The sequence below is a fragment of the Solanum stenotomum genome, chromosome 11 (assembly GCF_019186545.1).
Source record: "Solanum stenotomum isolate F172 chromosome 11, ASM1918654v1, whole genome shotgun sequence".
NCBI classification, from domain to species: Eukaryota; Viridiplantae; Streptophyta; class Magnoliopsida; order Solanales; family Solanaceae; genus Solanum; species Solanum stenotomum.
Window position 1 is genome coordinate 1,639,418 of NC_064292.1, and position 16,459 is coordinate 1,655,876.

At 36.1% G+C, this 16,459-nt stretch overlaps 3 protein-coding genes across 8 annotated transcripts in view; 1 reads left to right on the forward strand and 2 right to left on the reverse strand.

Moving 5' to 3' along the window:
* LOC125844253 (uncharacterized) overlaps positions 1-16,459 on the reverse strand; it is a 72,469-nt gene that overhangs the window by 38,921 nt on the left and 17,089 nt on the right. Inside the window, exons 6-10 of one of the 5 annotated variants that reach the window (XM_049523536.1) lie at positions 15,682-15,769; positions 15,456-15,548; positions 13,642-13,682; positions 13,073-13,126; positions 12,822-12,985 (exon numbers count right to left, since the gene is read on the reverse strand). The exons of 3 other annotated variants lie outside the window; for them this stretch is intronic. In XM_049523536.1, the coding sequence (XP_049379493.1) occupies positions 12,822-12,985; positions 13,073-13,126; positions 13,642-13,682; positions 15,456-15,548; positions 15,682-15,769 (440 nt within the window). Of the gene's footprint in view, positions 1-6,921; positions 10,834-12,821; positions 12,986-13,072; positions 13,127-13,641; positions 13,683-15,455; positions 15,549-15,681; positions 15,770-16,459 lie in introns of those variants that run through there. One more of the 5 variants, XR_007444125.1, reaches the window with a different exon arrangement.
* Positions 1-16,459, forward strand: part of LOC125844261 (uncharacterized) — a 101,245-nt gene that overhangs the window by 19,007 nt on the left and 65,779 nt on the right. The window lies entirely within an intron of this gene.
* LOC125844255 (putative disease resistance protein At3g14460) overlaps positions 4,499-16,459 on the reverse strand; it is a 91,680-nt gene continuing 79,719 nt past the window's right edge. Inside the window, exon 4 of the mRNA XM_049523537.1 lies at positions 4,499-4,741. The gene's annotated coding sequence lies outside the window, so the exon portion shown is untranslated. The remainder of the gene's footprint in view (positions 4,742-16,459) is intronic.

The following is a 16,459-nucleotide window of genomic DNA, read 5'->3' on the forward strand; positions in this document are numbered from 1 at the left end:
ATTAAAGAACAAATGTTTCATTTCTGAAAAAAAAAAAAAAAAAAAAACCTTACGTGGGTTATATCTCTTATGGAAGAAGTATAGTTATATATCAATATAGTCATTGAATTCTTAGAGAAGACATGTTTCTTTATAAAAAAGTTATGACCTTTGGACTTCTTTTTACTTAAATTCCAAAAAAAATAAAAATCTAAAAAGGGCAAAATGGTAATCTAACTTTGAAGTTAGGAGTTTCCCACTTATAATAATACTAGTTCTGGATACGTGTGTTGCACGTGAGTCCCATATCTAGTATTACAAACTGTTTAAATATTAATTAAATTGGAAGGTAATAAACAACAAACACAATGAAAAGAAAAGTACAATTGAAACTTAAATATTTTGTTACTCATCCAGCTCCTGTTCTCAAGTAATTTTATATAAAGTTATCACAAACTCAAGATAATAATAAATAAATAAATAAATTATGAGATATGTTTTGCTAGTAAATAACAACACTTTCAATAATCTATGTATAAAATAAAAAATAGAAATTAAATAAAAAAATCTGGACTTACTGAGAATGTAACATCCGGTAAGTTGAAATAACTATGTAGAGGCTTAAAAATCTGAAATAGTCATTTTTGGAATAAAATTCAAAAAAATCTGGAAATTTGGCTAAGTGTTCCATCAGTGAGTTTTTGGCCAACTTTGAGCAGTCATAACTCCTAGATCAGGATGAGTTAGGAGTAGTTCCAGTTATGATTGCGAAATTGTGGAATGATCTTTCCAACGCCACCGAGTTTTCTCGATTCCAAGTTCGTATGAGCGAGTTATGCCCTTTGAAAGTTGGGCAGTTGGCAGGGAATCCGTCCGGAAATTTTAAGGGCATTTTGGTCTTTTCCCTAGCTATTTCTTTTGGGGTTATATTGTTGTGTTGGGCTGATTTTGGATCATTTTATCCCATTTTAAAAGAGTGAGAGCTAGGGCTTGAGAGTGAAGAGGAGAAGAAGAGGAGAAAGAGAAGATCAAGCAAAGATTTTCATCAAAGATCGTCGTGATTATCGTCGGGGGTGATCCCTACAAGGTATGTGAGTTCTTAGTGTTGGGTTGATCCTTTCCCCCACACACCGAACTCATTTTATTATTTAGAAAAGATTGGATATGTTGTTGAAGTTGTTGGGTTGTGTTGTTGATGTTATTGATTGTGTTGTTGAAGTCCCTTGTTGATTTGGGCATGTTTCCGGTTGTGTTTGGGTTGAAATCTATTGTATGTTGAGGGATTTATGATTCTAAATGTTTGGGTCTGGAAACCTTGAAGTTTAGAAGGTTTAAAGTTGGAGAAAAGAAGGAGAAAAGTCGAAGTCGTCGGGGAAAAGGGGTGGCGTGTCGCGCCTTGCAGAGCGCCCCAAGAAGTGCTCTGACCTTCAACCCTTGGGACGCCGCACCCTGCAGAGCGCCTTAGCTGGCCTTCTGAGCTTCGAGGGCTGGCGCTCCGCGCCTTGCAGAGCGCCAAGGACGCCAAGTTCCCCCATTCTTTTCACACTTTCTCATGCATGTTCCTAGGCATTATACCTATGTTTCCTAGTTGTTTCCAACACTCTAAGGTACATTTAGACATCCCGAATTCATCCATAAATGTGTGATCATATACCTTGAATCCATAGTTCAATTCAAGGCAAGTTAGGATCGAAGTTAAGGGAAGTTAGAGTCAAGTCAAGCAAAGTTAAGAAGTAAGTCCAAGCAAGTCTCTAAAGCTTTTCAAGAGTCGTCATTAAACGTTTTACCTTTGTTTAAGGTTCAAGTTCAAGTCGAGTAAAGAGTATAGAGTTCAAGCCAAGTGAAGAGTCTCAAGTTTCAAGTTAAGTCAAGAGCATAAAGTTGAGTCCATTTCTCGAAAGTTATTAGGGAACTATGTATTTCCCAAAGAAGTTTCTAAATGTTTTTACATTTGAGTAAGAAAGGAACATCGATTCCAAGAAAGCCTTTGGGCTAGTTTTTGAGCAATTATCTCAAACTAAAGAAAGATGTGTTTAAAACACTTATGAGCTAAAGTATATTTTTGGGAGTAGTCTTGAGCACCGAGTTGGGGACACGAGTTCATATTAACTCAACTCTCCATAAGAACCATGCGGCCAACATGGGATTTTCTCGGGTCATACTTTTTAGATGATCACGAAAGTTAAGCTAGTGGATCCACTTAGTAAAGATAGCTTCCTATATCACGGCCAGATATAGGATGGTCCTTGGGCAACGTGAGGTAAAACGTTGTACCACCACTAGGGCTCATAGTGGTGGTTGTCGGTTAAAGAATCTCCCACTAAAGTTATATTACTTTTATATAAGTAAAGTTGAGTTTGTTATTGTTTTATCATTAGCAAGCTAAGTTGTCTACACTATTTTTGCAAGCTTTATCTATTGCATGTGTCTTATTGTCTTATATATTGAGTTCAGTTATTCATGAGTTGATCAGAGCCAAGGTAAGAGTTCCTTTGTACTCTTTTCAAGCTTAAGTTGTGGTTTAGCTTTTCAGCTCGCATACTCGTACATTCCATGTACTGATGCCAGTTGGCCAGCATCTTATGACGATGAAGATACAGGTATCCCGGATCAGCATCCTGCACGTTGTTGATCTGAGCACTCCAGAGTCAGTGGTGAGCCTCTTTGCATTCCGGAGGACTCAATTATTTTGTGTTCTTAGTTTTGTTTTATTAGGGTGTTGTGGGGCCTGTCCCAACATCTATCTCAGTATTTTAGAGGCTTCATAGACAGACAGTCAGTCAGTCAGTTAGTTAGTTTTGAGTCTCTTATCTATGTATATATGTAAATATCCTATTTTGAGATTCGAGTTGCCCTTGTGGCCACTTTTTATAAGTTAAGTTGTTTTGTAACCGTGCATTTGCATTGAGTTATTCTGTTGAGTTAGATTTCCGCTGAGTTAAGAAAGCCAGGCCAAGGGTTCGCTTGGGGCCAGAAATGATCTCCGGGTGCCGATCCCGCCCAGGGTGTAGGCTCGGAGCGTGACAGAGAATGTAGAAGAAAAGACATATGATAAAAGCATTTGTTAGAATGATTAATGTAATGCATATTTATATAGTATTCTTCAAAATTTAATGNACTCAAAATATACTAAGGAAATAGTTACTGCAACATAAACCCTATAAATACTTAACATTTACAAGTCAAACATTATAATAAGATGTCACTTATGTGGAGCACGATTGTCATATACAAGTCAAAAATATCCTTAATTTTTATCTATATAAATTCATCTGTTTTGTTACATGAGACCCCTGCCCAAGAATATTATCATTTTCATTCTATAGTTAAAGTAGTGACTTGTATCATTATTGTACTATTTGGTTCATGTTTTAGTTTGACTCGACGAAGATGACTCTTGAATTTTGATTGGTTATGGGGAAGCCTCCACAAAAACTTGAAAATTATGTATTGTATTTCTTTTTCCATCTATATTGTTATGATTTAAGTTTTAAAAAAGATGTGTATGTTGTACTTTTTCCTTCTCTATCTTTTTGTGTGTTTTCTCTTCCATTAAACTTCTTTAATTTGATTTTCTATTAATTTCTTATTGTCGCAAGTGTATGTCTTTGTTGAGCTCAAATTAGCCCTTTTTTATTTTATTGGAATTTTGCTAACTACCAATTATAGTTCAAAATTAACGGTTGGTTGCTTAATTAATTAATTTTAAACATTAAAATTCACCTCTCATTTGGTGTTTCTTGTCGGACTCTTAAAGATTAATTTGTAATAGTTGTATTTTATTACTAATTACACGCATTCTTTCATAAAATTGTAATCATTCTAAAGTATCTATATATAAAAAGTAACTGGGAACATCCCAGATATTAGTATATATTATTACCAATTTGGCTTCTTTCTTTGGTGAAAGGTGATGTTTAATCTTTCATCTTTGATAAAAAGAGCAAAGTATTGATATTGACCTGTGTCTACATCCTGGCAGGATTATATGTATATATCTTGCTTGTGGAAGAGGTATTGTGCCGTTAATGGGGAAAGAGGTATTCAAAGGCTACTTGTGTATGAATTCATGTCAAATACAAGTCTAGAAGATCATCTTAGTTTACACTTGTATACCCAATATAACTGATATGAGTTGTGGTGACATAGTTGAGATTTTTCTATCCTTAATTAGAATTTAGGAGCATGAGCCGTGGGATGGAAAAAATCATGTCAAGAGCACCGCCCCTTGAAATGCACAAATCCAAATTTAGTCGGACTCCAATATGGATACCAAACACCGAATGAGAAAACAATATATCCACTATAAAAATATATAACACGTTGCTAACTACGAAAATAATATACATATCCATCTCCAGATGCAATTGTTGTTCAAAATCATCTAATCAGATCTCCATCAAATAACTTCAAATTTTATAGAGACAATATCTTTAGACTATTCCAACAAATCTAAACAACACTTCAAATTTCTCACACAAAAAAAAAAAAAGACACGATTTGAAATTCATAATCCACTTCTTCGAGCTTATTCAATCATCGCGAGTTATCTTTCTAATTTGATTTTCTAGACACAAATCTTACAAAATCAATACTCTAACCACTAGTTGAGTCCCAAACATATTTACAAATTGAGTTTGTCAACTTACAAAAGAGGCGTGCACTGGAAACATGAAATAGTATCAACGGTACAATGATTTTAATCACCCTTTTTTGATAGTCGCATCTCAAAGACTTGCCTATAACAGCAGACCTGAGTTCACTGTGGACGACATAATAGCTTTAGCGGGAAGAATAAAAAAATAAAAAAGAACTCGTAAACAGATGTAAAAATATAGCAGCAGCACCTTAGGACTTCCTGTGGACAAACGGATGGACCAGACTTGTCGTACTCGCCCTTCAAAATCCACATCTGATTAAGCACGGAACATGTTTAAGTTAGCAACAATACAGTTCAAAATGAAGTTTAAAATTGCAAATGTATATGCAAGAGAAGATTTTTTAAAAATAAAGGCTTGCCTGCTGGAAGGTGCTAAGTGATTCGAGGATGGATCCTCCAATCACTGTCTACTGGAGTGAATACAGTGATTTCCTTACTCATACGATGAACACCCTGTAAATGTATATTTGAAGCTCTTATATCAAGCATTGCCTTGAGTAGTCGTCTGGGAGCTATACGGAAGAAAAAAGATGTTTAGCTTTTTTGTCTGCCTCCTTTACCTATCAAGGATTCTGTTAACATTGCAGATGGAACTTGGCCATATCTAGTGTCCAAAAAATATGCTATTATATACCTTTATCTGGATTTTTTTTTAAAAAAAAAAAACACGTTTTTCAACATCTGTGCTCCTTTTTCCCTTAGATAGAAGCATATTTTCTATGTAATATTCAAAAATGTGTAAATGAATCATCACAATCATGAGCTACAGGAAACATTTCTAAACAGGGAAAATAGAAATTAATACTTCAGGCAAAGTTCTTAACGGTGATCCATACCAAAATTAATACCATCAAAATTTTCTATCTTTATTGCGACTTTGTATTCTTGAAAAAGAAAATACCCATATCATCCGACGTTTTTCCTTTTCAACGTTAGACCAAACATATGCATAAACTTGGGTCAGAAATTAATTCAGTGAAATCTGAATTAGGTGACATCAACTTAGCAAACACTTCATAAAGGCATTTTACGGTTTCTCGTCTTGTATAGAAGCGAGGCATGTATTATAACTCAATCAGAAGATGTGTAAAACAAAAGATAGAAGAAGATAAGCAGAGAAATAAAAATTTTGAATCAACAGATGCCCAATCGTATGTAGAACAACTTTCAAACAATGAAAACGATATTTTCAAAAGCATAATTTATTCTTGATAAAAATTTAGGGGCCTCCAAAATTTGGGGTCCTAAGGCAAAAGCCTTATTTTCCAAAGCATAGAGCCGGCACTGAGTAATGGACATAATTTGAAGGAAACTTCACAATCCTCTAAGTTCTCTGCATATCATAACCAAAAAACTGATGTGATATTCTGGATCTTTGAATATGAAAACAAAAAGAAACTGATGCAATAATGCAGTCGCATCAAACTTGAAATTAATGTGGTACAACATGACATCAATAATGGAAGCAGGCATTCAAAGTTGATTTCACTTTCTTTAAATTTGAAGTTTGATGCAACTCTTATCAAGATGTTGGCTACCTGATTGAGAAAGTGAGGTTGCATTTCTTGGACCCTTTATCTCCAAAGGTGATAACATCCTGCTAATATATATTAAGCAATCAACTTTCTTGAGCAAATTATCTCAATCAAAATATACTAAGGAAATAGAGTACGCAGCGAATATTAGTTACATCTAAGGAAATAGAATAACTTACATCTATTGGAGCAGCACTCGTTTTAATCATTACAGGTTCTCTCAATCGACATTTATGATTTGAGCAATAGACATTCCATACTTACATCAGTTGGAGATCCATTCGTTTTAATCATCACAGATATTCCCAATCGATCTCTATGATGGGGCTGAATCATTAATAAAAACCTGAATGGTGCTGATGCTTTTAGGTGTATCGTACACATTTGTATTTTTGATATATAGGAAACAAACCTTGCGTATCGTACACCTTTGAATTCTATTAGAGCTTTGAATTCGATATTGCATAACTCTAAACTCACTGAAAAGGGAAAGAACAAGTATACATGAATTGCTATTGAGATGAATGTTGAAGCAATACATGAACTAAAAATCTTCAAGTAACATTAATTGCTATTGAAATCTAAAAATTAAAACCATCCTAATCTAAAGATGATTTCTCAGCTCATAGTGGCAATAGACAATCCATACTGCGCAACAAGAATGTAATAAAGAAAAAGAATTAACATAAAAGCAAAGGGAAGTTAAAGAAAATAATAGAAGGCTTATGATGAAAAAGAAAAGCTTACATTTGTGAGAGCACCATTTGTTTTAATCATTAAAGGCATTCCTCATCGATCCCTATGGTGGGAATTTGAGCAATTTCTGGCCAGTATTCCCCCTTGTTAAATTCTAGTAGTGGTTTGAGCAATGGGCATTGGTAAATAGATAGTTTAGAGAGGGAAGAGGGCATCCCTTTTACTGGAAAGGATTGGAGATTAGGGCAATGGTAGATCTCCAGCTGAGAGAGGGAGGAGGGCAGTGCTGATTCAGGAAGTGATTGGAGATTAGGGAAATTCCAGATGTGTAGACTTTGAAGGGAAGTGAGGTGAGAAAAGGAGGAAAACTGGCCTTGTGACTGAATTTGAGGTAAATCACCCATAATACATAGAGATTGAAGAGAGGTGAGGTTTTTGAGATGTTGGCTGCTTAATGTTTTCAGATTCTCTATAAAAAGTGTTTGAATAGAGGAAGGCAACTCCCAATTCTCACCACCAACAATCTCTTCGTCACTGCCATTATGTAAGATCCATAACTCTGTGAGACAGGGGAGTCTCTGTAAACGCCACTCCTTTCGGCCATTCACCAGTTTCTTGCAATAACTGATCTGAAGGACTTGTAAATTGAAGGGCAATCCTCCTTCAGGAAAGGACTCTATTTCTGGACAATTAATCAGTAGCAGTTTCTTAAGAGATGGAAGGAGTTCCTGCATACGTTCTGGCAGACACTTCAGCTTTGAACAGAAGGAAATAGTCAAAAACGTCATCTGGGTCCCCCCACATGCCACCGAAGGTATTTCAACATTCTCACAATTATGAATATCGAGAGTTTCAGTGGCAGTAGGAATCAAAAACCTAGTAAGGTTGTGGCAATCCTGTACCCACAATTTGCGTGCTTTTGGGAGCAACTCAGGTGATATATCATCTATACAATCACATTCCTTCAGTGTCAATTCCTCGAGAAACATACTCATCTCACCAACTGGCGCTTCCAATTTCAATTTCCGGCAACGAGATATCTCTATTCTCTTCAAGGTAGTGGGCAGTATGCTAAAAGGTAAGGAGGTAACAGAGTTACAGTCCCTAATATATAATTCAACAATCTGCTTCATTCCCTCAAGTTGGGATCTAAACAGTTGAGCATCATCAAAAACAACTCCAACCTTAGAAGAACCAACAACTTCAAACCTTTTTAAACTTGAAAGTTGAATGGGTGTCTCCAAACTGAGTTCAGGGCAATTTTTAATGAAAAGCTTCTCAAGTATAGGGAAATCTCCACTTCCTAGTACGTGCCATTGCTTCCACTCCGGCATTTCAACAAATTCAAGCTTCTCAAGACAGTTAAAAGGCTTTTTTGAGGACAAACTGCCATAGAATTCTTCCGTCACCTCTGTTATTCCATGCATCCCTCTAATGGAAAGGATTTTCAAACAAGGAAGCTGTCCTAGTGCTGGCAAGGAGTGCCAGTTATTGCAGTTACCAATAGACAACTGTACTAGCTTAAGAAACAAAGGATCAGCTAGCCAATTGGGAAATTTTGTCCCTCTATATCCAGTGATTTCGACTTCTTTTATGTTTTTATGTGGGCGTAGCTCATCAAGTATGTCTGTATCAGTTTGTGAATTGTCGGCACTACTACTTTCACTCCACTCCAATGATAACTTGTCAACATGATTCTTCTCCCTCATCTTTGCCTTCACAGCTTCCCTTCTTTCAACCACATTTTGCAACTCTACAACTGATAGAGATCCATACAAGTTCTGTGCTTCACCCAAATCTTCCATTCTCCAACCACTTAGATGAAACTTGGCTCCCACTAACACTTGGAGGCTTTTCAACTTGCTCAGATGTAGCGGCATCTTCAAGAAAAAAGTGTTGCTTATGTCAAGATGACGCAAGTTAATCAACTTCTCCATCTGCAGCGGTAGCTCCTCAAGATAACCACAAAATGACAGGAGAAGTGTCTCTAAGTTATACAACACACAAATGGAATCTGGCAACCTTGTAATCTCTGTCTGAGAAATATCCAAAAATCTCAGGAGCTTTAATTCGATAAACAAGTCATTTGGCAACTCCTTAATCTTGTAATGAGACAATGATAGTACTCTCAAGGATCTTAGTCTAGGCAGTATGTTAAGCTGCACCCTCTTGCTTAGAGGGTGATAACAATCCATGAGATCAATACATGTCGGAAGCAATGTCCTCAGCTGCTCCAATTTGTAGAGGGGTGTCAATTTCTCAAAGTCACCATATCCCATTGAATAAGATAAGTGCCGACTTTTTTCCAACATACAAGATCCTTGGCTCTCTTCCAACCTGATACAAAGTTTTGAAGATGCAATTTGGGCTAAATCGTTGACAAGGTCATGCATTAAGAATAAATTCTCTTTGTTGCCTTCAGAAGGATTTGGGATCCTTTCGAATAATGATCTTGACCTCAACTCAAGAAAGTATTGGTTGCCTGAATCTTCAATTATTTCATCTTCCTGTGGTACGAGACCATTGGCAATCCACAGATGAATGACTTGTTCTTTCCTAAATGGATAATCTTTAGGAAATATTGCACAAAAGGAAAAACATTGCTTTAAATGTGCGGGAAGATCATTGTAGCTCAACATCAACGCTGGTAATATGTCATTGTGTGGCAGCTCCCATATTTTACTTCTCAAAATACGTTTCCACTCTTCAACCTCTGATTTGGAGCGTAACATGCCAGCGAGAGCCTTCAGAGCTAAGGGCAGTCCCTTGCACTTAGCTGCAATTTGTTTTCCGACCTCTTCAAGTTCCGAATGTCCAATAGGATCCATGTTTTCAAATGCATGTCTTTTAAATAAAGACCAAGAGGCTTCAGTAGACAAATTCTCCATGCTGATTTGCTCATTTCCCATCATCAAGGCAACACTCTCTTTACGTGTCGTCACAATGATCTTACTTCCTGTATCTCCTTGTACAAAAACATTTCTCAGGTCATCCCACTCGTTGTAGCTGTCATTCCACACATCATCCAGAACTATAAGAAACTTATTTCCCTTTAATCTTTCCTTCAATTTGACTTGTAGCTGGTTAAGATTGTCATCAACCTTCAAGTCAGTTGAGCCAATTTCCTGAAGTAACCCCTTTGTTATTCTGAAAGCATCATATGCCTCAGAAACATAAAACCAAGCTTTCCAAACAAAATGTTTCTGCACTCTCTCATCATTGTAAACGGCTTTAGCAAGTGTTGTCTTACCCAGGCCGCCCATTCCAACAATAGGAACTACTGTCAGCTTTTTTCCACTTGCATCTTCAGACAATAAACGGTCAATCAATTCCTCTATATCATTCTGCCTTCCAAAGATATCAGAATCATCAACCAAAGAAGTTGAAGGTGTTCTAGTTTCTTGTTTAGTTGAACCAAAATGATCCTTTAAGCCAAGGCGACCAATTTGCTTTTCCAACACCTCCAATGTTTCAATGGTTTCTTCCAACTTATCCTTTATGTTAAGAAAGAAATCATCACTCAAGCACAGGTTGAGGTCACTTACTTGCTGGTCGCTTGTCTCTGCTAGATTTTGATGTTGACCTTCCACCTTAAGCCTCAAAGCTTCATAATTGACTTGTTCTATTAAGTTTTCAGCAGAGTCGACAGCATCTCGAAGTTCATTAAGCCAGTCGCTCACAGATGGATTTGATGCTTGCTTATTTTCTGCATCACTTAGCACAATCCGAAGACCACGCAAAGTCATTTTCAGCTTCTTTAAGAGCTGAACATGATCCTTATGCTTCCGAAACATATTGAGAAGATCACCGTGAGGAGAAAGCCTATCAAAGAGAACATTCAAAGCTGAAGAGAGAAATGCACCACCAACTGTTAACCCAATCTCCATTTCTGAAATCTGCAAGCAAAACAAGGAAACACAAAATGATTTTAAGAAGATAAATGTTTCAAACTTCAATTACTAACAACTTTATTTTACCTATTGAATGCTAAGAGCTAGAGTGATATGTGATCAAGAATGATTTCTCTCTCTCTCTCTTTTAATTGGTACAACTATGTCTTATCTACAGTATACAGCTCACAGCCATAGGAAAAAAAAACATTATGGAGTCTGCCAGCCTGGTTTCTTGACTATTCATTACTTTTGCAATTCAATAATTGAAGCAAGGGAGGGGACGGGCTCCAAAATAAAAAAGAAATCATTTTTGAATATTGAATTTAATAGAACTGAATTCCTTGTTTTTGTATAGTTGACAGTCGAAGAAAGGAAAAGGCCAACATCATTTTTAAAATTCTTCTCTTCTCATAAAGTGAAATTATTAGTCCTAAGAATAGGTCAAGTTGCCTATTTGATTATTCTCTTTTCATAATTTTTTCTTAATAATTGAGAGATATTAATGTCATTATAGTTTTTATCTGGGTCCATGTCCCAATTGATGATTAAACTTAAAAAAAACAAAAAAAAAACAAAAAAAAAAAGAGGGAAAAATAGAAGAACACATAACATTAAGGAACATTAAATATCGAAAAGGTGAATATTGTGGTGTTCTATCACAAGGTTTTCTAAAGAAATATTATAAAGAAATATCAGTTGTTTTTCAGATTATAAAGAAAATGGTCATTACAAGAAAACTGATTATAAATTGAAGTGAAATCCTAAAAACTAGTCCAGCACTAAGGCAAATGACTCAGTTTGAACTGTTCCATTTGAGACGGTTATGCACGAGAGAAATTGCGTAATAATCTACTGTAAACTGACGAGGCACTCTCGTGTATCGAGAAAATTTTCAAAAAATGCGTGAGCTTTCTTAGCCTGATTTCAATCTCCAATCTGGAAGCAGAGGGACAAGAAGAGTCGATTTTTCGTCCTTTGAGGATCGAATGTTTGTATCTCAGTGTATAATACTCAGTCAAGGGAATAAATCTTGAATGTCAAGGATATCAGCTAGGACACAGCTGCTGTGGTATCATTTCCTGCTCCAGCACCTTGGATAACCAAAGGTTGTTTCTCGTAACAATGGCTATATATCTCCACCTGCAGACAAACGAATTGCAGACGTTCAATCATCATAGTCATTCTTCAACAAAAGAAAGTCATTAATCTTACTGCTTGTATGACCTACTAAGTACAAGGAATACATTTTACGATTAAAGGTAGAATCAAAGACCTTAACTGCACAAAAATTTTCAGGGCGACACCAGATGATGCGTAAAGAGTAAAGACAAAGTAAGGCGTCAGCCTAGGCATTGGTAAAAGATGACCAATTCTTTAAAATCACAGCATGATGTGATTTTAAAGGGCTTTAAACATTGACGACGTGTATGATATGGTTGAACCTCCATAGCAGTTAAAAGAAAAATCCCAACGGAAAACAAAGTAATGGAACAAGAAGAAGACGGACCAAAGAAACAGCAAAACGGGAGGTGAAAGTGAACAATGCATACCACATTATCACTTCCTCTTAATCTTCCCAATGCAGAATCTTTTGGAACTTGTTGAATGCCAACTTCACATCTGAAAATGTGAGATGTTAATGTCATGTATACAGAACTGTTTTCAATAATCAATTTTTCCCATCTATGCCATTACAAATATATACTTCTAACTCGTTTTTAATTGGTTGCGGAAACAAGAGGTGAACAGCTGATCAGATGACTAACATAAAACAGATGAACATACAACTGGTTTGCAGATAGCTCTCAAACTTATATGTCCAAGTGGGTGAATGCTGTCATAATTTTCTAAAGCATTTGTTAAGAGGAATTGAGACTTCTAAGATAAACTTATCTTAATTAATAGTAATTGTTATGCTCATCACTCATCAGTACCTTAACTTGCCATAGCTTTGCTTTAAGCGTCTAGAGGTACATTGACTTGCAGAACGTGATAAGAATAAACGATCCAGTTGCCATTATCCATTGAGCAAACTACAAAATGAAATGAAAGAATTACCTCGCATCATCAATCAAGCAAACATAACGCAGAACATTCCCATTTGCAGAAGCTTGTTTGATCCTATCTTCAATTTTCTGATCAAGTAAGGGAAGGCCATTCACTAGAAAGTCTTCCAGAGGCATCACATCTGGTCCCATTTCTTCAGGATACAAACTTTCAATCTGGAAAGGGAATTGCAAATGCATCAAGATTTCTGAAACTAATTGAATTAGTACAAAACAAAGAGACATGGTGACATGTATCCGAACCTTCATATTATCTAGGTTTAAACGCCGTCCAAGGAGCCGAGCAAGAATGAGAGCCTGTTATGAAGACAACAAAACAAAATGTTGTCATGAGGGATATTCAACTTCTCAAAATTTACCAAACCAATTAGAACTATGAACATTTCGTGAAAGGTACCGAGAAACCAAGTATTAACTATACAAGTTGGATAAGATATGCTTCCCATCACAATCTGCGAAAATGATTCTGCCTAAATCACTGCTTTTCTGCTCCCCAAAGGCACTATCATCCCAAGCACCAAATAAGGAAAAATTATAACAAAGACATCCATTAAGCTAAAATTCCCATACTCATAAATGGATAACATTCAGCATAAGAATATCACAGAAAAAATATACTTCCTGAAAACACTTTCTACAGTTGTGTGAGTATACAGCAGATGAAACATTATGTCTTAATTATGCATACTGTAAGACTGCAGGTAAGTTCAGATAAAAAAGAAAGATAATGCTTTAATCAGATAGTTTGGCAATATAAATGGATTGAAATCTTGGACACTGTAAGTTTAATCAGAAGAAAGATGTTTCCTAACCTTTCGTGCTACATCCATGCCACCTAGATCATCCCGAGGATCTGCAGATAAGTATAAATACATAAGAACAACTTCATACTTCAACTATCCTAATGAGAATTGAGATGAAGTGTAGTGTCAGCGATTTTTTTCTTCCATAATGATATTTGGGATGGATGTACGATTCGTGTTAATTGCTGCTAGAAAGTAGACTGCATCTTGACAATACATTGACGATATTGTTATTTCTTTATTAGAAAAGGAACTAGAATTTCCTTAGAAGTTTTGGATGGCTCCAAATTTCTTATATAATCCTGCTGGAAACAAAATTATGATCTCCTTGGATAAAGCACTCTCCTTAAAAATTTTACTTGCCACAAACAACATCTTATGTACTTAGAAGAAATGTATGATGGAATGTGAACTTATTGATACTTCTATGAATTTTTATGGTAAACCTCCACTAGGTTAGGAGGACCCTCTTAGTGTTTCTTAGTAATCTCAAGAGAGAGATATAGAAGGTTAGTTTTACACTATCTTATAGGTGACCAGACCTGATGGTGCCTTTCCAACTGTTATTATGAATCAATTTTTGTATTTGCCATGTCGTATTCATTAGGATGCAATGATTTGTATCTTTTGGGGTAGGAAGCCTGCTCTTGGAAAGGATTATCATCAAAAATCAAAGACAATCACGATGCAAAATGGACAGTGATACCTTCTTTATATACGTTCTACTTCTAAATACTATAATACTTTCAGGCAATTGGGCAATATAGAAGAAAGAGCATATTGGATCATGACTATGGTAACGATGAGCACATAGATTAACAACCACCAAAAGGATCGAAAACGGTTGCTGTTAGTTTATCACATTGGTTAAGGTACCCTTATTCCTTATATGATCTTGGATTAGCTTTTTGGACTGGGTCAGGCACAAAGTCCATTTACTTAATGATATCTCACTCAAGCTCATCCCTAATGTTTAGTTACCCAATGTTTAGCCCCTATGTTATTTTATACATACTCCATATGCTCCGCCCTGTGCAAGCAATAAGATGTTAGTCTCACTTCAGTTGAGGATGTATTGTTGTAATCTCTTTATGTGGTCTTCGACAATCCTCATGTCATGAGATAACTTTTAGGCGTAGTTAAACCCGACATAGATTTTTCTATAACAATTGAAATTGATCATAACAAAACTTGAGTGCGATAATCAAGTTATACTTGTATCCCTCTGACAAGAGGACCAAGCATATAGAAACCGACTGTCCCTTCCCAAAAAAATGTTTTCACGGCACTGTTATAAAGTTTGGAAAGTCAACTGATCAGCTTATAGACATATTCACCAAATCCTATACAGGTTTACATGTATGCACCAGCTAGAGGGGAGAATCAGATAGCTAAATGTAAATAACAAGAGATAAGTGTAAAATAGAGTTGTATGTGCATGTTCACCACATTGGGTAAATGTAAGAATATGCACTGTAAAGTGAGCGTATAAAAGAAGAATTCACGTGTAAGACATTTGTATCACACATTCTCTTAATCGCTTCTCAAATTTCTCTGATTTCTCTCACATTCGAATTAGTGCTAGACAAACTTCCTAAGCAGAAGGCCAGAAAATATTGTTGTACAAGAGGAACACTTGCCTGACAGGAAAACGAGTAGAATTACTCAGACAGAGGAACATATAAACAATAAAGTAAGACTACACTTACTTAAGAATAGATAAAATCATATTTTCAACAACCACTTTTCTGTTTTTGTAAGTCATATCTTCAATACTCATATGGTGATTTTACAACATTAATAGGGTGGTTGTAACTTATCACCTGGTTCAGTGTAGCCAAGGCTTTTAGCAGCATTAATGACTTGGCTGAATGGCTTTCCATCCTCAACCTCACTCATTACATACCCCAGGGTACCTGTTAGATACCAAGATATATGGCATCTTACCATCAAATGCTCTTAATGTTTATAACAAGTAAGATAACCACTAAGGATAATCATTTGCTATTGCATATATAGCCTAAATGATAAATGGTCATAAAATATTACCACTCAAACTCCCAATAATGCGGTAGACAGGGTCTCCTGATGAAATTATGCGATTTAAGGATGCTATGACAGGAAGGCCAGCACCAACCTACCACACATATAGCAATTTCAGACAACTTTGCTAAGCCGAGTATAAACTGAACTAGGACAATACTATCCTTCGTATACCACAGAAGCTAAATTAATCACTTAAACAAACACAATGCGCTACAAATCCCATATCATAGTTTGGGAAGTCAAACAAGAAAAGCTTTTAAAGCAGAAGAGGAAGGTTTAACGTGTATGAGACATATAAGAATCTCAAACACAAGGGAAGCTAATTTTTAATCAACTAGTGCTCTAGATATCAGATAAACCAAATGATACCCATCACTATCCATATAATCAGTAAATCTTTCTATCTTCAAATGTATCCTTCTTTCAGCGAACAGTGGGAGGAAATCTGACACAGGAAAATTGGAACTTTCACAGTTGAGAGAGTAGGATGGAGGGACTCCAACCATCCTACCACACCCCTTGGTGATAAAGGGACTGGATATACTTGTGTTTAAATTGACAAGAGAAGAAGCTACAAAACGGAACTGGTCACCACTGCAAAATGTTGATATCAAAAAGACAGGACAACCAAGGTTTCAGCCAGCTTTCTGGTCTTACTCGATCAAACACAATTCAATTTTTTCTACCTAGAGACCCATACACTAGTATAACCCCATAACATGACACTCTAAAATCTCCTTTGTCTCCAACATTTCAGTGCACAAAAGATTTTTACACGCAA